Genomic DNA, 22,317 nt, shown 5'->3' with positions numbered 1-22,317 from the left:
AGAGATTTGATTGAATATCCTAACTACCAAAGAAAAGCATTACTTTTAAAAATCCACTTTATGGGACAGATTAACTGCTATAATAATTTTTTCCCCCCTTTCATTTTTCAGCTTCAACTTTGTATGTCTTGCCTACTATAGGAAGGACGTTTTCTGTGTACAAGGATTTACCACTGCCTTTTTTTTTTTGTGTTATTGCTATCTCCACCTTGATATGGGCCAGAACTTTTTTCCCCTCTTGTTCTATATAAATTGTTTTTGTTTGCAGGATCTGGGCAAGCAGCAAGAGAACCTCGCTGAGCAGGATATTGACACAGAATACAGCTTCTCTGGGCCGGCTTCAGAGATTGCTGGCATGGACTATTCCTCGTCTTCCAGCCAGACTCAGGAATTGCACCACAGTGAGGCTGATGCACCGAGCAAGGATACAACTTACAGGGGTCAGTCGCAAACAGACCGCTCTTTCCATCCTGACCTGTCTGTTGAAAGGGACAATGGGGCCTTGTTTGGAAACGTCCATGACAGTACCAGCCCTTTTGCAGCATACGGCCAAAAAAGAGCTTTTCACCAGGACCATTCCTCTGTTAGTGGGCTCACAGCTGAGGATATTGATAAAGCCAGAGAAGCCAAGAATAACCCACAGCACAAGCCTCACAAACAAATGGTATGTATTCCGTTGTAAATAAGGGCTACAAGCTTAGGAGCTTGAAGTGGTCTCCAAACTATTTGGAATGAGATGCTGCCATTTTACAAGGTATCACAACCCTGGTATAAAGTATCGCTCGTTCAGCCATAGTCCTAAAATTATTTAAGGTAGCATGTACATTTCCACCCACAAATCTCTCCCTTATTGTCCTTCACTCTGGGATTTCATGTGTGTATAGTAAATAGGCGTTCTCCCCAAATCTTACTTTTTACTTAAAAAAAAAAAAAGGTGGCCATACACCGGCCAAAAAAAGCTGCGGACAGACTGAGTTGGCAGCTTAATGGCCTATGTGTGTGTGTAGCCCTCCGATGGGCTTCCCTGATCGATATCTGTCGATCTGGTAGGGGTAAAAATCCCGTTGGATCACGGACTGCATTTGTCCATTGCCGCGATCCGACCCTCCGTACTCCTTACGTTATGATCCGGTCATTGGGCCTACGATTGGATCAGTCCGATATTGCCCTCCACGGGGAGACCGTTTTGCCAAACGACCGGATCTCTGTGTATGGCCACGTTTGGAAACCACTTGCAACTTGGGCTTCTGTCTGTAGCCTCGTCTGGCAACGAACATGGTTTCTGCATGGGTGAATGTTGGATGCGAAGCTGGCTTTATATTTCAGAATAAAGGTGGCCATACACGGGCAGATAAAGCTGCCGATATCGGTCCTTTAGACCAATTCGGCAATTTATCTGCCCGTGTATGGGGGTTTCTGACGGGTCTTCCCGATAGATATCTGGCCACAATATCGATTGTGATTTTAATTTTTCCGCCGACTGAGCGCATTGCTCCTCATTGTAATTCGATCGTTCGGCCCTAGTACCGAATGTTCAGATTACCCTCTCCAGCCGTGCCACATATTCTCACGTTCCCTCTGAAATGTGCCGGTGCTGTTGAATAGGAGTGCTGGTCTCAATAAAGTTGCATAATTCAAGATTGAAGAAAAAAGGTTGGACCGCACCTCCGTTAAAAAAGTTTTCTTCCTTTATTGTATAGCCATTAGAAAATGTTACATAACGGCATGTAACTACATCACAATGATGTAGTTACATGCTTTAATGTAATCTTTTTCTAATGGCTATACAATAAGGTAAGAAAACTTTAACAGAGGTGCGGTCTCTCATACCCTAGCCTCTTATTCAAATCAATACATGGTAGCTAGGGTAATTTGGAGCCTAGCAACCAGGCTGCTGAAATTGCAAACTGGAGAGCTGCTGAATTAAAAAAACGAAATAACTCAAAAACCACAAATAATAAAAGATGAAAACCAATTGCAAATTGTCACAGAATTTCACTCTCAAACTAAAAGTTAACTCAAAGGTGAACAACCCCTTTAATGCAATATCTTTGGGTATAGTAATGTTGCTGCTGCAGCTGCAATATTCAAACTTTGCTGACTTGGTACATATCAAGCTACTGTACAACATAATTTTTTTTTTTTTTTGTCTGGCTAAACCAGTGTACGTGCAGCCCTGCTCACCAGCCTTGTAGGACATGACTGGCCTTTGGAGAAACCTGCTTATAAGCACGTCCACGTTCCGTCTTCTATATGTGCAGCTTTAACTATGCTAGGAAATTTGGAAGAAGCTTTATTTAGGTTTGAGTAGATTGTGTGAGTCATATGAATGAGCTGCCTGCAGACTCCGGACACCTCTCTTTCTGGCTGCTTTAATTTTCCATTCCGCTGCCTGATATTTTATTAACTCTGTGACTTAGTGTTTTGACTTTTAATCAGCTCTGCTTGGCACAAATGCTCTGCTGAATCATATTTATGCTACAATATGGCCTGTTAAGCTGAAGTGGCCTCATTTTATTTTCCATCATTTAAGGCGATAATCCTTGTCACCTCTATTTGGTTATAGCAGGTATGGGGCCTATTATACAGAATGCTCGATACCTGGAGCTTTCCGGATAACTGATCTTTCTGTTATTTGGATCTTCATACTTTAAATCTAATTGAAAATCATGTAAACATTAAATAAACCCAATAGGCTGGTTTTGCTTCCAATAAGGGTTAATTATTTCTTCGTTGGGATCAAGTACAAGGTACTTTTATTATTTCAGAGAAAAGGGAATCATTTTTAAATATTCGGATTATTTGGGTAAAATGGAGTCTATGGGGAAACAGCCATTCTGTAATTCGGAACTTTCTGGAAAACGGATCCCATACCTGTATTTGCGTGATTAACTTTTTGGTGTGTTTTCCACCACCCCTAGCTGTGTGTATGTAAGGGGTTTCTGGCTGCTGTGAGCAGGGGTCCCTGTGCCAACATATTCATTTAGGCCAGGTTTTTTTTATTTATTTTTTTAACTTGAATCTTTCCAGTAACCAGTGAAAGTGGGAGTTGTAGCTTTATAGAATCTTGAGAATCCGCGTATGATGGCTATTGTGTATTAAATGATCATTTACTATAGAGGACCCAGTGGGACTTTAAAGGATTTCTGTCATGAGTTTTTTATGATGTCATTTTTATTTCTTAATTACATAATGTACACTGTTTACACATTTCATTCCTAAACCAGCAAGTGTATTTTTTTTTTTGTGTTGTAATATTGGTGTGTAGGTGCATCTCTGGTCATTTTGCCTGGTTATGTGCTTTCAGAAAGAGCCAGCACTTTAGGGTGGAACTGCTTTCTGGCAGGCTGTTGTTTCTCCTACTCAATGTAACTGAATGTGTCATAGTGGGACCTGGATTTTACTATTGAGTGCTGTTCTTAGATCTACCAGGCAGCTGGTATCTTGTGTTAGGGAGCTGTTATTTGGTTACCTTCCCATTGTTCTGTTAGGCTTCTGAGGGGAAAGGGAGAGCGTGATATCACTCCAACTTGCAGTAAAGAGTGACTGAAGTTTATCAGAGCACAAGTCACATGACTGGGGGCAGCTGGGAAACTGACAATATGTCTAGCCCAATGTCATTTCAAAATTAAATATAAAATATATCATTCTGTTCTTTTGAGAAATGGGGTTCATTGCAGAGTTCTGCTGGAGCAGCACTATTAACTGATGCATTTTGGGGGAAAAAAAATTTCCCTTCTATTTTATCCCTTTAAAGGGGTGGATCACCTTTAATTTAACTTTTAGTATGTTATAGAATGGCTAATTCTAAGCATCTTTTCAATTGGTTTTTATTATTTATTTTCTATAGTTTTTTAATTTATTACCTTCTTCTGACTCTCTTCAGCTTTCAAATCTAAAAACAAATGCTCTGTAAAGGTGGCCATACACGGGCCGATAAAAGCTGCTGACAGACCGTGTCGGCAGTTTATTGGCCCGTGTATGGGGCCCCCCCGACGGGCAGATCTGTCCGAAAGTCGGGCAGATCTCGATCGGATGGGACAAAAAATCCCGTCGGATCGCGGCCGCATCTATTCGTTGATGTGGTCCCGCGATCCGACCGCCCGTTTAGGCACCGTTAGGATCCGATCGTTGGGCCCTAGGGCCCACGATCGGATCAGCCCGATATTGCCCACCTCAAGGTGGGCATATCGGAGGGAGATCCGCTCGTTTGGCGACATTGCCAAACAAGCGGATCTCTCAGTGTATGGGCACCTTAAGGCTGCACATTTCTTGTTATTACTACTTATTACTCCTCTTTCTATTCAGCCGCTCTCCTATTCATATTCCAGTCTCCTGTTCATATCTGTGCATGGTTGCTAGGGTAATTCAGTCCCTAGCAACCAGTTTGCTGAAACTGCGAACTGGAGAGCTGCTGAATAAAAAATTGAAATAACTCCAAAATCACAAATAATAAAAAATGAAAACCAATTGCAAAATGTCTCAGAATATCACTCTCTACATTATACTAAAAGTTAACTCAAACATGTACTACCCCTTTAATTAGAAGCTGCAATATTTGTTACTGGAAGGAAAATGTCTTGTTTCCAAACTTTAGGCACCCAATAATCTTGCTGTGGGACCCAATAACAACTCTTTATTCCACTGCTGGAAAGTTTGTGTAGGAGACAATCTTATTATTCCGGAAATAAATCCCAATATAAAGCGCTAAAGTTACTCTAATAAGTTGTTCATATAATAGTTTATTATGACCCTACCCACTCACCTGCCCCTGTCTCACTGTTCTGAGTTGGAATAACTTGATAGAAACTTATGTCATTTGTCTATTGGTGTTACACAAGCTTCTACATAAGTAATGTGAGTTATGCAATTTACATAACCTTGCACTACATGTTCAGGCCAAAATTTGACCGGCCAAGCACAACGGTCCCGACCAGTACTGGCCCTGGGTGTAATAAAAGGGCCAATAAAAGCTGCTGGCTCGGCCCCTCCAGACCATGTTGGCAGATACTGTATAAACCCTATATAAACCTCTGATTGCCTGTCCTACAGCCAAATGGTGTAAAATCCAGTCCTCTCCTGTTCTTTGCCCCGTTTGGCTCTAAAGGTGGCCATACACGGGTAGATTAATTAAATCTGCCAAAATCTGTCATTTAGGGTCTGACCACACAGGCAGATTCGGGGGAGATTAGTCGCCAGGCGACAAATCTCTTCTTCTTCGCGGCGACTAATCTCCCCGATCTTCCTTCCGCTGGCTAAAATGAAAATTGCCTGGAGGCAGGCAGTCTGAGCGCTACGTTTTCTGAAGTCGCCCGTAATTGCCTCACGAGGAAACTTTGGGCGACTTTGGAAAACGAAGCGCTCAGAGTGCCTGCCACCAGGCAATTTTAATTTTAGCCAGTGGAAGGCAGATCGGGGAGATTAGTCGCCGCGAAGAAGAGGAGATTGTTGTCTGGCGACTAATCTCCCCAAAGCCATTTTTAATAATAATATAAAAAAAAAAAAAAAGGGCCGTCCCCTTGGATCATGCGATTCACCGTGCACACAAACATACCAACAAACCATACTTGTTAGGTCACATGAGCCAATTAACAAACAGTTGTGTCTTTTGCTTCAACACTTCTTCCTACAGTTAGAGCTGCAGTATTTCTGGTCAGGTGATCTCTGAGGCAAATGGTGGTTCAAGGCAAGAGATGTAAAAGGGCAGTTTTTACTCAAATATATTTTCCAGTTTGGTAAGATTCTTTCATATGCCACTTCATTTGATATAAACTATCTGTTGCTCAAGTGTTCATTTTGGGGAGTATAGTTTTCCATTAATGGGCTTCTTTTGGACTAGGAACATGAAAATGCTGTTTGTGGAAGCAAAAATGCCCCAAAATGGTGGGCCACTGGCTTATGCATTCAGAGAGCAAAATATGACTTTCTACCTACAGGTATGGGACCTGTTATCCAGAATGCTCGGCACCTGGGGCTTTCCGGATAATGGATCTTTCCGGAATTAGTCTACTGGAAAATCAAGTAAACATTAAATAAACCCAATAGGCTGGTTTTGCTTCTAATAAGGATTAAATATATCTTAGTCTGGATCAAGTACAAGCTGTTTTATTATAACGGAGAAAAAGGAATCTTTTTTTTTTTAAAAAATTTGTATTATTTGGATAACATGGAGTCTATGGGCGATGGCCTTTCTGTAATTCGGAGATTTCCGGATAGTGGGTTTCCAGATAATGGATCCTGTACCTGGTTTGTTTTGGATTGTTGTTGGTAATTCTTTCCCTTTCAGAATAATCCACCTTGACCGACTGTTACCTTGGTTACTTTTTTTTTGGTTTTTTTTGTTAATGAGATGGTTGTGTAGGAGTCGCCATAGACTAATGGGCTGGAACTCTAAGATTCATAAGAAGCTACAGCCTACATCTGTTTCAACCAATTTCAGAGGCGGCTTATAGTTCAGTGTCCTTTGTTATTTGCTTATGTATTTTTTTGGGAAAAAAATGTTGCTTTTGTACATCTTTCCTGTTTCATGTGCATAGGATGGGCTATGCCTGCATAATGATGAAATTGCTATTTTCATAAAAGTTTTACTGAAAGTTGTGTAGCCAGCGGGTAGAAAAGCCATGCATTTGCTGATTAACTCTGTTAAGTAAAATATTGAGGCTCAGCCAAACCCTCCCTTTCTGCACTGCTGGTTCTGTCTCCATGATACAATGTAGCAGAATTAAAGAAACGGTAACACCAAAAAATAAAAGCATTGTAAAGTAATTAAAATCCAATGTACTGTTGCCCTGATAGGTAGAAGTTATGTGCTTTTTAAAAACTACTATAGTTAATATAAATAGGCTGCTGTGTAGCCATGGGGAAGCCATTGAAGCTGAAAAAGGATACACAGTAGATACCAAATATGTTCTGTAATAGATTACAATTGTATTTTACAGAGTGCATCTGTTATCTGCGGTGTAACCTGTGCTTGAAGGGCTGTCCCCATTGCTACACAGCAGCTTGTTTATATAAACTATAGTAGTACTTATCTGTTATCTACTGTGTATCCTGTGCTTGAATGGCTGCCCCCATGGCTACACAGCAGCGTGTTTATATAAACTATAGTAGTACTTATCTGTTATCTACTGTGTATCCTGTGCTTGAATGGCTGCCCCCATGGCTACACAGCAGCTTGTTTATATAAACTATAGTAGTACTTATCTGTTATCTACTGTGTATCCTGTGCTTGAATGGCTGCCCCCATGGCTACACAGCAGCTTGTTTATATAAACTATAGTAGTACTTATCTGTTATCTATTGTGTATCCTGTGCTTGAATGGCTGCCCCCATGGCTACACAGCAGCTTGTTTATATAAACTATAGTAGTACTTATCTGTTATTTATTGTGTATCCTGTGCTTGAATGGCTGCCCCCATGGCTACACAGCAGCTTGTTTATATAAACTATAGTAGTACTTATCTGTTATTTACTGTGTATCCTGTGCTTGAATGGCTGCCCCCATGGCTACACAGCAGCTTGCTTATATAAACTATAGTAGTACTTATCTGTTATTTACTGTGTATCCTGTGCTTGAATGGCTGCCTCCATGGCTACACAACAGCTTGTTTATATAAACTATAGTAGTACTTATCTGTTATCTACTGTGTATCATGTGCTTGAAGGGATGCCCCCATGGCTACACAGCCTGTTTTATATAACTTACAATACAGGCATGGGACCTGTTATCCAGAATGCTCGGAATCTGGGCTTTTCCTGATCATGTTTCTTTTCGTTTTTTTGGATCTTCATACCTTTAAGTCTATTAAAATTAGATTTAAACCTGAATTAAACCCAGTATGAGGATTGTTTTGCTTTCAATAAGGATTTAATTATATCTTAGTTTGGATCAGGTACAAAGCACTGTTTTATAATTACAGAGAGAAATATATAAATTTAAAAAAAAATTTGGATTATTTGGGTTAAATGGAGTCTACGGGAGATAGATAATTCGGAGCTTTCTTAATAACTGGTTTTCAGATAACTTATCCCATACCTTTAGTGTTTCTAAAGCAAGCACACCAATTGTATTAGTGCAGGAAAACGGTACATTATATATTCTGACTTAAAAATATTTGGTGTAACTGTTCCTTTAATATCTCTTGTCTTTCTGTTCTCCGCTTTGACTTCTGCCACATTGTTGAAATGGTTATGTATATTGCAAAGTTGCTTAGAATGTTATTCGTTATTATAGTAGACATTTCATTCATTTGTAAACTATATCATCTTTAATTCCCTGTCGTTTTACCCCACCCCTTTTTTTTCTTTTGTTGCAGCTCAGTGATCGTGCTCGGGAAAGGAAAGTACCAGTCACGCGGATTGGAAGGTTGGCCAACTTTGGAGGTAACGTTATAATGCTCACTATCATTACACTTTATTGAGAGCATTGCTATTAACATACCTGCGAGAGGTCATTAAAGGACTCCAGCCCAAATAGTAGGGATGCACCGAATCCACTATTTTGGATTCAGCCAAATCCTTTGCAAAAGATTCGGCCGAATACCGAACCGATTCCGAATTCTAATTTGCAAAAGAGGTAACAGTTTTTTGCTTCCTTGTTTTGTGACAAAAAGTCACACGATTTTCCTCCCCACCCCTATTTTGAATATGCAAATTAGGATTTGGTTCGGCCGGGCAGAAGGATTCAACCAAATCCAAATCCTGCTGAAAAAGGCAGAATCCCAAACCGAATCCTTGATTCGGTGCATCCCTACCAAATAGTCACAGGGATAAGGCAGTCTTCTGCACCAAATAGCATGCTGTTGTACTTCAGACCTCACAATTAGGGCAAAAGCTTAAAATAGGTAAAGGTAGAGCAGAAAGGAAACTTGCACTGGGCTCCCAACATTAGTGGCCCTTTAAGGTAACAACCTAGGTAAATGTACAATTTAAATGTATATATTTTTTATAATCAGTACTAGAAATTGACAGTATATACTTTAGTGCTATACATTCTGAGGTCCAACTCTCCATTTAAGGCTCTGCTTCTATAATAATCTGATTTGTCTGTTTTTATTTAGTTATTTATTATATCTTGGAATATGTTTCAACGACAATATTTCCGTTTTTGAAATGAAGCTACAGGAGGAGTAATGCACCACTCTGCTGTTATTAGGTTGTGCTTAGTATACCTATACTGACATATTGTAGTACTGTATATCTCTTTACAGGCAATGACCAAACTTAGGGGGCTGTTTCTCCTAAGTTGTGCTTAGTACAGGGCAATGCCTACATTAAGGAGAAGGAAAGTGAATAAAGCAGTTTATTAGCCACAATAGTACAAGCTATAAGACTATTTATTCTGCAAAAGGATTTACCATACCTGAGTAAACAGCTCTAGAAGCTCTCTCCGTTTAGGAAAGCAGCCATCATATTAGCTTGGAGTGGCATTACTTCCTGCCTGATTCTCTCCCTGTTCACTCATAGCTCTGGGCTCAGATTACAGCAGGGAGGGGAGGAGGGAGAGAGGAACAAACTGAGCATGCTCAAGCCCTAGCCCTGGAGGTTTAAGCTGAAATCAGGAAGTCTGATACAGAAGCCCATGAGTACACAATAGAAGGAAAGAAATGCAGTGTTCCTTTTGACAGAGGACTCCGAGCAGCATTACTGATTTAATTATGTACTTATATAGACCTTTCTGATAAAGCTTACTTAGCTTTAACGTTTAATTCTCCTTTAACATATTTCTGAGCTATCGGTCTGTGCAGCCTTCCTAGTCCTAGTAGTCCTGCCCCAATAAAACTTGGGACTACTTCCGTATTACGCTATCATCCCACCCAGAACTATTTATGGCTACAGAGCCATTCATGTCCATATAAGTTCAGCGCTTAACGTTGTCCTCAGTTTTAGGAATCCATGAATGTGGATGCAAAAACAGAAGCTTCCGTTTCTCATTCCCCTATAGGGGTGTGCGGGTGAGGAAAAATTCGACCCGCGCCTGCCCACACTCGCTTTCCTTTTATAGACCCATGCCCGACCGAATCCTAATTTGCATATGCAAATTAGGATTCGGTACAGTATTTGGCTGAATCTTTCATGGTGGATTCGGGGCATCCTTATAAAAAGGGCCAGGCTTGTCCCTATAAAACTGGAAGCTGGCAGTGCAAGGTTGCGGGCGGGGAGAGGAGGCAGAAAAGCTCAACCCGAACCATGGGGCAGCGAGGTCAGCCCGAACCCACCAGACCTACTGGCAAACCTGCAGGTACCACAGTTATCGGGCCGGCCCGCAGATCACTTCCCCTCTCTGTTTGGCTTCTGCTGGTTCAAGGAAGCAAATTGGTTATTTTGTTAATTGTATGTGTTGGCCTTAAGCTGATATGAGCAGGCAATTTGACCATATTGCCCAACCATCTGGACATATATGCCCAGCTCAGGGGCTGTTCTGACTGGTAGTCCAGCAATCCTGGTGTATCAAGGATTATCAGTCCTAATGGAAAATTTCCATTGGCCAATGTGAAGCGAGGCATCAACTCTGTACTTTCTCCGCTTCACTTCCTGTACTTCAGGCAGCATGCAGTACAAAATGGCCCATGTATGACCACCTTTTAGGATAAGCAGGGGTGCAGATGAGTATTTGTAACCCGCTATCTGATGTGTTTGCAAGATTACATTGTTTCCTTACCAATATACATTCTAACAGTGTACTTTTACATTTGCAGGCTTGGCTGTAGGGTTGGGTATCGGGGCTTTGGCAGAAGTTGCAAAGAAAAGCTTAAACCCAAAACCAGACAATGGCTCAGGTAACTGTTCCTACATCTACCTTGTTTGTCACACATCGTATTCTGTTTTCATGTGCCCTTCTTACTTACTTGTGTCTAGGGATGCACCGACAATAGATTAGGGGTTCAATACACTCACGGTTAGTTCCTTGTCGGTGCTACCTTCGAATTATTACGTGACTCGATGCGAATGTAAGCTAAAATTGGAGAAGGAAGAAGATGCACTTGGACGATTAGATTCTGTGTGCATAAAGTACCTCCAAACTTTTATTGGTGCGGAGTACAAAAGATCAAACGTTTCAGAGGCCTCACGCCTCCTTCGTCAGTGATGAAGTACACAAATGAAAACGCAACCAGACACCGTTCAAATACCCAGGAATGCACCGAATTCAGGATTCGGTTTGCCATTTTCAGCAGGATTCGGCTGAATCCTTGTGCCTGGCCAAACTGAATCCTTCAAATGTGAGTTTTTTTCGTCACAAAACAAGGAAGTAAAAAATTTTTTGCCCGCGCACTTCAATCCCTCTCACTCATTTGCATATGCAAATTAGGGTTTGTATTCGGTTCGGTATTCGGCCAAATCTTCACAAAGCATTCGGCTGAATCCAAAATAGTGGATTCGGTGCATCCCTACTTGCGTCTGAACATGGCAGGTTAAATGTTGATCATGCATCTCTGCTCCTGCTGTACCTACTAAACCTGCTGCCATTGCAGAGATCACAGAGCTTCTCTGCCACCCATTTGTGTTTTGTCTCCCATTCTCAGCCGTTCTCTGCCCACATTGTATCTCTCCTAGGGGTGCTGGCAACTCAAGCAGGAGGTAGAACAGCACTAAACTGCATTTTAAAGAACTGTAATGCATTTGTTTTCACCAGTATACCGTAAAAATGTACAAAAGAATCAGAATCTTTTATTCGTTTGATTTATGAGCTGGTTCTGTTGTGTAAACAAACCCTGCACACATGGTAAAATTCCAGAAATGGGTGTGCGATTTAAATCAGCTACAAAAGTTCTTGGCTTCTGATTTAAGCAACCGGGACTGCAAACATTTAGGGAGCTCCTTTATATAACTATACAATTACTTACACCTCATAGGCTGTATGGGTTGTCACTCGCCTATAGGCTACAGAAATCTAAATGCATTGTTAAACTATGGCTGGTAATGTTCCATATCTGACATTTATGCTTAATTATGTGCCCTGTTCATGCATTTCATACAAGTACGTAGAATGTCCTTCTCTGTGATTGCAGCTGGGCAATTTGGGTTGTACTTATGTCATACGAATTGTCAGCAGGTTAAAGGAGAAGGAGATCCATTATCCAAAAGACCCTGGATTCTGGATAACCGGTTCCATACCTGTACTATACGTCATAGCAGTGATATTGGGAGTGTTCTACAATAAGACCTATGTTTTCCTTACTAATAATCTGTGAGATAAAATCAGTGATATTTTGGTCTTTTGCTCATACATTAGTCTCTGATCAGCAGTCATTCTACACAATGGAAACTTTATGCCCATTTAAACCTCTGTTCCAGATAACTCCCCAAGTTGCAGAATATGATGGCTCGCTGTGAATTGCAAGTTTGCTCAATAATAACCCGTGAGTCAGAAACACTAAGCTGCTCTCCGGCACTGCCTGTACATAAATAGGAAGGATAAAGGTTGCCATTGGTTTGATTTCTGAGCCACGGTTGACTTGTCTGCAAAGCATAATATCTCTTATTCAGTGCCTCTGTATGGCTTCGGCATTTATCGAGCATCATGTGTTATTGGATCCCTTATAGATTAGCCATGCGAACTGCAGTGACGCACAGGGAGATTTGTCGCCCGCGGTTTTTAAAAGTGAGTTTCGGCGACAAGTCGTTCGTTTTGTCTTGCCATAGAGAAAAATGTAAATTGCCAGCTACACACACAATGCTATTTAAAATCACCTGAAGTCCCAAAATGAACGGACACCCTTTTTGCAGTGATTTTTTAGAAATAGCATGGCTATTCAGAAATAGTGAAAATCGGCACCAGCAAAACATGCAAGGAGATTAGTAGCCACGATAGTATGCAAATAGTGCGTGGAATGCTGTAAGAACGTATGGACGCAATTTCTAGGGCAGCAATTCTGCATTCTTTGTACCAGCGACCACACTCATAATTCACATACAAAGATACACACAATGCTCGTGCGACAATACACCGCAGAAAATGCGTTTTAAAAAAAAAAAGTTTCGTTGATCTTATTGAAAGTCCAGCCTACGTGGGCGGAGAGAGCACTGTGATGCACTATGGGATGCAAATACAGTAGCTCGGAAGCCAAAGTTGCCAGAAATCTGTGCTTGCAAACAGACGATCACCTTGTCGCCGAAACTCGCTTTTGAAAAATCACGGGCGACCAATCTCCCTGTGTGTCACTACCCTAAGGAAACACTTAACTTTAAAACGTAATAGAAGAGACACGGGGAATCCTCAGGCCAGGCAGTGACCTGGACTGGAATATTGTGGTGCCTTCATGGAGTGAGAGTTTCAATAACATAACTAAATGTTCTACATTATTGGTAATTTTAAAGTTCACTATGAAACGTCCCATTAAAGGGTTACTGTCATGGGAAAAAAAAAATTTCAAAATGAATCGGTTAATAGTGCTGCTCCAGCAGAATTCTGCACTGAAATCCATTTCTCAAAAGAGCAAACAGATTTTTTTTATATTTAATTTTGAAATCTGACATGGGGCTAGACATATTGTCAATTTCCCAGCTGCCCCAAGTCATGTGACTTGTGCCTGCACTTTAGGAGAGAAATGCTTTCTGGCAGGCTGCTGTTTTTCCTTCTCAATGTAACTGAATGTGTCTTAGTGGGGTAGCACTATTAACTGATGCGTTTTGTAAAAAACATGTTTTCCGATGACCGGATCCCTTTAAATATAATGTGTTGTTGAACCTGTGCATTTTCTAGCAGCAAGGAAATGTTTGTTGACAGCCCTTCAAGCAACAGGTGTCTGGCATGGAGCCTCCTGTCTTATCAAACCTGATAAACTTGTTTTTCTTTTTATCATTAAAGTAACCTTGATACAAATAGGAAGCACTCTCAAGGATTGCAATGTTTATTTCCTTGTACAGTAATTGCCTTAAGTTAAAGCTCATTCTTGTTCAACGCTTAAATGGCTTTGAATCTTAAAGTAACAGTAACACCAAAAAATGTTATAATGTAAATAAAAATATCATGTAGTGTTGCCCTGCACTGGTACAACTAGTGTGTTTGCTTCAGAAACACTACTATAGTTTATATAAACAAGCTGCTGTGTAGCCATGGGGGCAGCCATTCAAGCACAGGATACACAGTAGATAACAGATAAGTACTACTATAGTTTATATAAACAAGCTGCTGTGTAGCCATGGGGGCAGCCATTCAAGCACAGGATACACAGTAGATAACAGATAAGTACTACTATAGTTTATATAAACAAGCTACTGTGTAGCCATGGGGGCAGCCATTCAAGCACAGGATACACAGTAGATAACAGATAAGTACTACTATAGTTTATATAAACAAGCTGCTGTGTGGCAATGGCAGAAATTGAAAAAAAAGTCTATATGGCACAGGTTCAATAGTGGATAACAGATAACACCATTATGTTCTACAGAGTTTATCTGCTGTGTAACCTGAGTCTTTTCTCCTTTAAGTGGCTGCACCCATTGCACCAACATTGAATCCTGCTACAAGCAATTCAGTGCCGTTAGCTTGGCTGCTGAGTTTGATTCTCGCCAGGGCACTATCTGTAGGAGGAGAAATACTTTGTATATTCTCTGGGTATGCTTGTTGGACTAATGTCAATGATGAACACTATATATAAATAAAGCTTGAAATACAAATCTCACCAAACCATTTAATGAAGAGTTAAGGGCCTGTATCAAGAGGAAACTCTATTGTCCCTACTGAGCCCAAAAATATTTTGTTTTGAGAAAGCTATTTGCTACCCAAAGGGCTGGCATTAAATCTCTGTAACAAATCTATGGAAAATGGAAAAGCTTTGTGTATAAATGTAGACTGCTTGAGCGCAACAGGTCAGATGAACATATAGAGACATATTAAAGGCTAACATTTCCTTGCAACACTGCACAAAAAATCAAACCATAATACTTCTGTTCAGAAATTTCTTATGGGTTATTGGCCTAAACCAGAATTTATATATATTATATATTATATATATATATATATAGGCTGAATGAACTTACAGACATGTGGGATGAAGTGACGAATTTCGAATGTAGCTTCCATGTTTGGTCAGATATGTACTTAATAATGCCGGGCTGCTTATTGGGTCCATGTTAAAATCTAATGATCGGATCATAATGGATTTCGGATTTGGGAATGGACGGGATTTTTTAACGTGCCCAATCGAGATCTGGCCAACTTTGGGCAGATATCGATCGGGGAAGCCCATCGGATGGCCCCACAAACAGGCCAATAAGCTAGATAGAGATAGTCGGCAGCTGTTATCGCCCCGTGTATGGGGGCCTTAATGGTCTCCCTGCTTGGCACTTTGTAAGATTTTGATTGGTTGGTGGCAGATGCTGTGGTTGTATAACAGAAGAATGGGGTTGAGTTGGGTGAGGTGGGAATTCCATAAATGCAGGACTACATACATCCTACAGATTAGAGATTGTTCTAGTCCAGGAGGAGATGGGGAAAGCCAGTGAATGTATTTTTTAGGATGATCGATGTAGAATATGGGTGTATAGACTAATGAACATCATAACCAGGTCTGAGAATGATGGCTATGTGGAATGCAAATGAATTGACTGCTGGTAGATGGAATGTGTGTTTGGAGAGCAAATTCTCTCACTCCACTGTGCATTGTTCAAGATGCAGTTGTTGAAAACCCACATACTAAAGGCATTGTAGAGATTGATCGGAGATTGATCGGAGATTGTGTTAAAGTTCTCCTGTAAACCACAGTAATGGGCAATACTCTATAACCTCTTAATGCCCAATGTAAATACATAGACTATAAAGATATATATAATAGAGAGAAACTATTGCAATCTTGTGCCTTTGTATGGTCACAGAACTTCTAAGTGACTTCTAATATCCCTATCATTTATAGTAAGGGGTACATTATCCCTTATAATACAATAGTGATACTCAGAGTTCCCTGTATAACTCAGCCTGCAGCCTTGTGCCTTTATATGGTCACAGAACAACCCCTCAGTGACTTCTAATATCCTTATCATTTACAGTAGGGGGTACATTATCCCTTATAATACATGAGTGATACTCAGAGTTCCCTGTATAACTCAGCCTTGTGCCTTTATATGGTCACAGAACCCCTCAGTGACTTCTAATATCCTTATTTACAGTAGGGAGTACATTATACTTTATAATACACGTGATATTCAGTAGGGATGCACAGAATCTACTATTTTGAATTCGGCCAAACCCCGAATCCTTCTCGAAAGATTCGGCCGAATACTGAACCAAATCCTAATTTGCATATGCAAATTAGAGTGGGAAGGGGAAAATATTTTTTACTTCCTTGTTTTGTGACAAAAAGTCACATTTTCCCTCCCCGCCCCTAATTTTCTTAGGCAAATTAGGATTCGGTTTGGCCGGGCAGAAGGAATTGGCCGAATCCCGCTGAAAAAGGCCGAATCCAGAACCGAATCCTGGATTCGGTGCATCCCTAATATTCAGAGTTACCTGTATGTGTCTTAAGCCTTGTGCCTTTATATGGTCACAGAACCCCTCTGTGACTTCTAATATCCTTATCATTTACAGTAGGGGGTACATTATCCCTTATAATACATGAGTGATACTCAGAGTTCCCTGTATAACTCAGCCTGCAGCCTTGTGCCTTTATATGGTCACAGAACAACCCCTCAGTGACTTCTAATATCCTTATCATTTACAGTAGGGGGTACATTAGCCCTTATAATACATGAGTGATACTCAGAGTTCCCTGTATAACTCAGCCTGCAGCCTTGTGCCTTTATATGGTCACAGAACCCCTCAGTGACTTCTAATATCCTTATCATTTACAGTAGGAGGACATTATCCCTTATAATACATGAGTGATATTCAGAGTTCCCTGTATAACTCAGCCTGCGGCCTTGTGTCTTTATATGGTCACAGAACAACCCCTCAGTGACTTCTAATATCCTTATTTACAGTAGGGGGTACATTATCCCTTATAATACATGAGTGATACTCAGAGTTCCCTGTATAACTCAGCCTGCAGCCTTGTGTCTTTATATGGTCACAGAACAACCCCTCAGTGACTTCTAATATCCTTATCATTTACAGTAGGGGGTACATTATCCCTTATAATACATGAGTGATTCTCAGAGTTCCCTGTATAACTCGGCCTGCAGCCTTGTGCCTTTATCATACAGCAGGGGGCACATTTTTCTGCACCACTTTCATTGCATGAGTTTAACCTTGGTTGAAGGGCAGCAGATACAATTAGTATCTCTACCCACTTATGTGAGCTGGTAATGTCTCTGTACCTCATGCCTTTCCCTTTATGAGAAGTTACTTTGTTGCAGTTGTTGGCTACCACGGGCTTATTGTTTATTGTGTATAGTAAATGCTTGTGCAAGTGGGTTTTTTTTTTCTTCTAGATTTGTTTTTTATTTCAACATTGACACAGAGCAAGAATTATCAATACACTTTCATACCCCATAAAAACCTGGCATGCCTGTGTGTCATGTAAGGCTGAACCAAAGATATTCAATATATAATAAAGTCTTTCTTCCGAGCATCTTCAATTGTACATCACCCTTTCAGACAAAAGGGCATTTATACTAATTTCCCTTTTACGTTTTTGTCCTGGGAATATCCATATTATATCAATATGAACTTTTTTCCTTTTTGCTTTGTTTTATTAAAGTATCTACTAATTCTTCTTGCAGATTCAGTCTTGCCTAAATCTTCATTATCCACTGGCTGGCCACATCCTAATATGGTTGTATTTCCCCCCTCCCTCCTTTGTAGGTAAGAAGTCCGTCATGGATTCCAGCCCTTTCCTGACGGAAGCAAATGCTGAAAGGATCGTACGGACTCTTTGCAAAGTGCGTGGAGCTGCTCTGAAGCTGGGCCAGATGCTCAGTATACAAGGTACCAATTCTTTGTAACCGCATAATTGCCAAAATATTTAATTTGGAAATCCAGACAGGAACTTTTAACCCGGGCTGCCCTTCCAAAAACCAGGCTACTCCTACCCTACTCCTATGCTTAATATAACGTCAATAGAAGAGCATGAGGACCATTGTTAACATTCTATTTGGCAGAAACCCTAGTGAAAGGCAAGGAATGAACCCGTGAAGGAGTGTTACCGTCACTGGTTCACTATTAGGTTGAAAAAAACAAAAGTTGCATAGTATTGTACACTGTACTTTACATGTAACTACTCTTTTGGCTGTGTTCGGATTAAATTGATTCTGTCATTATTTTTATGTGTTGTTTTTATTTCTAAATTACACTGTTTATACTGCAAATAATTCACTTTACAATATAAAATGTAATTCCTGAACCAGCAAGTGTATTTTTTTTTTAGTTGTTATATTGGTGTGTAGGTGGATTTCGGGTCATTTTGCCTTGTCATGTGCTTTCAGAAAGAGCCAGCACTTTAGGATGGAACTGCTTTCTGTCAGGCTGTTTTTCTCCTACTCAATGTAACTGAATGTGTCTCAGTGGGACCTGGATTTTACTATTGAGTGCTGTTCTTGGATCTACCAGGCAGCTGTTATCTTGTGTTAGGGAGCTGCTATCTGGTTACCTTCCCATTGTTCTGTTGTAAGGCTGCTGAGGGGAAAAAAACGGGGGGGATATTACTCCAACTTGCAGTAAAGAGTAGGGATGCACCGAATCCAGGATTCTGCCTTTTTCAGCAGGATTTGGGGGCGGGAAGTAAATTGCGTGATTTTTTTGTCACAAAACAAGGAAGTAAAAAAAAAATGTTTTCCTCTTTCCACCCCTAATTTTCATATGCAAATCTGAATCTTTTGCGAAGGATTCAGAGGTTAGGCCTATTCCAACTGACAATATGTCTAGCCCCATGTCAGATTTCAAAATTAAATATATTTGAAAAATATATTTCAGAGCAGCATTCTGCTGGGGCAGCACTATTAACTGATGTGTTTTGGAAACATTTTTTTTCCACATAACAGTATCCCTTTAAAGGAAAATTATAGCCCCAAAATGAACACTTAAGAAACAGTTTATATCAAATAAAGTGGCATATTAAAGAATCCTACCAAACTGGTCTATTTAAGTAAATCTTGCCTTGAGCCACCATTTTGTGATGGTCTGTGTGCTGCCTCAGAGATCACCTGACCAGAAATACTGCAGCTCTAACTGTAACAGGAAGTGTGGAAGCAAAAGACAGAACTCAGTCTGTTAATTGGCTCATGTGACCTAACAAGTATGGTTTGTTTGTGTGCACTGTGAATCATACGATCCCAGGGGGTGGCCCTTATTTTTTTTAAATGGTAATTTTCTATTTATGATTACCCAATGGCACATACTACTAAAAAAGTATATTATTATGAAAATGGTTTATTTACATGAAGCAGGGTTTTACATATGAGCTGTTTTTATCTTTTTATAGAGACCTACATTGTTTGGGGGGTATAGTTTTCCTTTAAGCTCCAAAAATCTCGATTGCATCAATTCTAATCTCCAACCTGCTACCGTTTCACTGGCCCTCGGGGTATTTTGTTTTGAGCACCAGGCTGCCATTTTGTTCACTAATCCCAGGCACCCCTGAGCCTTTTGAAGCTGGATATATATGTGCTGCACTGAATACAACGAAGATATTACACATATGGCTGCTCAGCGTGATGCAGGGAAGGCCGGAGAAAGTGGAAGAAAAGGGTGGCACTCTAAAGATTTTGTCAACATGATTTCAAAATGTATTTTTGGCCTAACACTCACTACATGCCATAGATTCTTTGTTTCTTTGTCCTTAGTTCATCCGTATAGGCCTCTGAAGTAGGACTGAATGGAATTCCAGTAATGGCTTCTTACAGTTCACTGCATCTGATTGCCCAAATGCTGGATTATTATCAATTCTAAATATCACTATTAAACACCAAAGGAAAGACTCCCTGCGACTGGCACTCGTTCAGAGAAACATTCTCCGTTCAAATAACGATTATTTATATGCACATTAAAACCAAGTATAACATAGATGAAAAGCGACCTGTGCCAAGCCCTTCTACCGGTAACAATAGCCGAGTGATAAGCGGATCTTATTATATGTTATATTTTATAATTGGTAGGGATGCACCGAATCCACTATTTTGGATTCGGCCGAACCCCTGAATCCTTTGTGACAAGACTCGGCTGAATACCGAATCGAATCTGAACCCTAATTTGCATATGTATTTACATATGGCCGAATCCCGAACTGAATCCTGGATTCGGTGCATCCCTAATAATTGGGGATGCAGTGATCTATCCCTGTGTGTCTGCAGTACAGCTTCCCCACAACATAGATTCGTTCTAGATCAACTGCCAATCGATATTACACCTGAAACCGTCCTCAGGAATTGCAGTCAGTTCCCAAGTCATTTGTCATTTTTTTGTGTATAGCTGGAATCTCGATGGGCTGTTCAGGTGTAGTTTTTGGATGGCGATGAAAACGTTCAAGTTAAACATTTACAGAAATGAAAAGAATGTAACACAATACCGCCCTGGGTAAGCCTGGAACTTTAGTAGGATTGCACCAGATGTTTCTATATATCAACATAATATGAGCTAAGGGGGCTAGCCTAAACTCCAGTGTGGGTGAAATTTGGGGTGAGTGCTTATTTCTGACATGGGTACCCCTGGAACTATAGCAAGGTGACTGTTATCCCAATATTTCTATCTATCTTTATCTTTATGAGCTAAGGGGGCCCAGCCTGAAGGCCAGTTAGGGGGAGATTTGGGGTGAGTGCTTATTTGTACCCTGGGTTCCCCTGGAACTATAGCAGGGTGACTGTTACCCCAATGTTTCTATATATCTGTAACCTTATGAGCTAAGGGGGCCCAGCCTGAAGGCCAGTTAGGGTGAGAGTTGGGGTGAGTGCTTATTTGTACCCTGGGTACCTCTGAAATTATAGCAGGGTGACTGTTACCCCAATGTTTCTATATATCTGTAACCTTGTTATGAGCTAAGGGGCCCAGTCTGAAGGCCAGTTAGTATTAGATTTGGGGTGAGTGCTTATTTGTACCCTGGGTACCCCTGGAACTATAGCAGGGTGACTGTTACCCCAATGTTTCTATATATATCTGTAACCTTGTTATGAGCTAAGGGGACCCAGTCTGAAGGCCAGTTAGTATTATTAGATTTGGGGTGAGTGCTTATTTGTACCCTGGGTACCCCTGGAACAATAGCAGGGTGACTGTTACCCCAATGTTTCTATATATCTGTAACCTTGTTATGAGCTAAGGGGGCCCAGTCTGAAGGTCAGTTAGGGTGAGATTTGGGGTGAGTGCTTATTTGTACCCTGGGTTCCCCTGGAACTATAGCAGGGTGACTGTTACCCCAATGTTTCTATATATCTGTAACCTTATGAGCTAAGGGGGCCCAGCCTGAAGGCCAGTTAGGGTGAGAGTTGGGGTGAGTGCTTATTTGTACCCTGGGTACCTCTGAAACTATAGCAGGGTGACTGTTACCCCAATGTTTCTATATATCTGTAACCTTGTTATGAGCTAAGGGGGCCCAGTCTGAAGGCCAGTTAGTATTAGATTTGGGGTGAGTGCTTATTTGTACCCTGGGTACCCCTGGAACTATAGCAGGGTGACTGTTACCCCAATGTTTCTATATATATCTGTAACCTTGTTATGAGCTAAGGGGACCCAGTCTGAAGGCCAGTTAGTATTATTAGATTTGGGGTGAGTGCTTATTTGTACCCTGGGTACCCCTGGAACAATAGCAGGGTGACTGTTACCCCAATGTTTCTATATATCTGTAACCTTGTTATGAGCTAAGGGGGCCCAGTCTGAAGGTCAGTTAGGGTGAGATTTGGGGTGAGTGCTTATTTGTACCCTGGGTTCCCCTGGAACTATAGCAGGGTGACTGTTACCCCAATGTTTCTATATATCTGTAACCTTATGAGCTAAGGGGGCCCAGCCTGAAGGCCAGTTAGGGTGAGAGTTGGGGTGAGTGCTTATTTGTACCCTGGGTACCTCTGAAACTATAGCAGGGTGACTGTTACCCCAATGTTTCTATATATCTGTAACCTTGTTATGAGCTAAGGGGGCCCAGTCTGAAGGCCAGTTAGTATTAGATTTGGGGTGAGTGCTTATTTGTACCCTGGGTACCCCTGGAACTATAGCAGGGTGACTGTTACCCCAATGTTTCTATATATATCTGTAACCTTGTTATGAGCTAAGGGGACCCAGTCTGAAGGCCAGTTAGTATTATTAGATTTGGGGTGAGTGCTTATTTGTACCCTGGGTACCCCTGGAACAATAGCAGGGTGACTGTTACCCCAATGTTTCTATATATCTGTAACCTTGTTATGAGCTAAGGGGACCCAGCCTGAAGGCCAGTTAGTATTAGATTTGGGGTGAGTGCTTAT

At 40.9% G+C, this 22,317-nt stretch overlaps 1 protein-coding gene across 2 annotated transcripts in view; it reads left to right on the top strand.

Annotated features, from left to right (window-relative positions):
• coq8a.S (coenzyme Q8A S homeolog) overlaps window positions 1–22,317 on the top strand; it is a 52,257-nt gene that overhangs the window by 14,235 nt on the left and 15,705 nt on the right. For both annotated transcript variants that reach the window (XM_018264182.2, NM_001097842.1), the window contains 4 exon segments: window positions 269–664; window positions 8,316–8,382; window positions 10,698–10,778; window positions 17,741–17,863. In XM_018264182.2, the coding sequence (XP_018119671.1) occupies window positions 269–664; window positions 8,316–8,382; window positions 10,698–10,778; window positions 17,741–17,863 (667 nt within the window).

The sequence above is a fragment of the Xenopus laevis genome, chromosome 5S (assembly GCF_017654675.1).
Source record: "Xenopus laevis strain J_2021 chromosome 5S, Xenopus_laevis_v10.1, whole genome shotgun sequence".
NCBI classification, from domain to species: Eukaryota; Metazoa; Chordata; class Amphibia; order Anura; family Pipidae; genus Xenopus; species Xenopus laevis.
The sequence above is the reverse complement of the archived record's forward strand: the minus strand, read 5'-3'. Positions and strand labels throughout refer to the sequence as shown.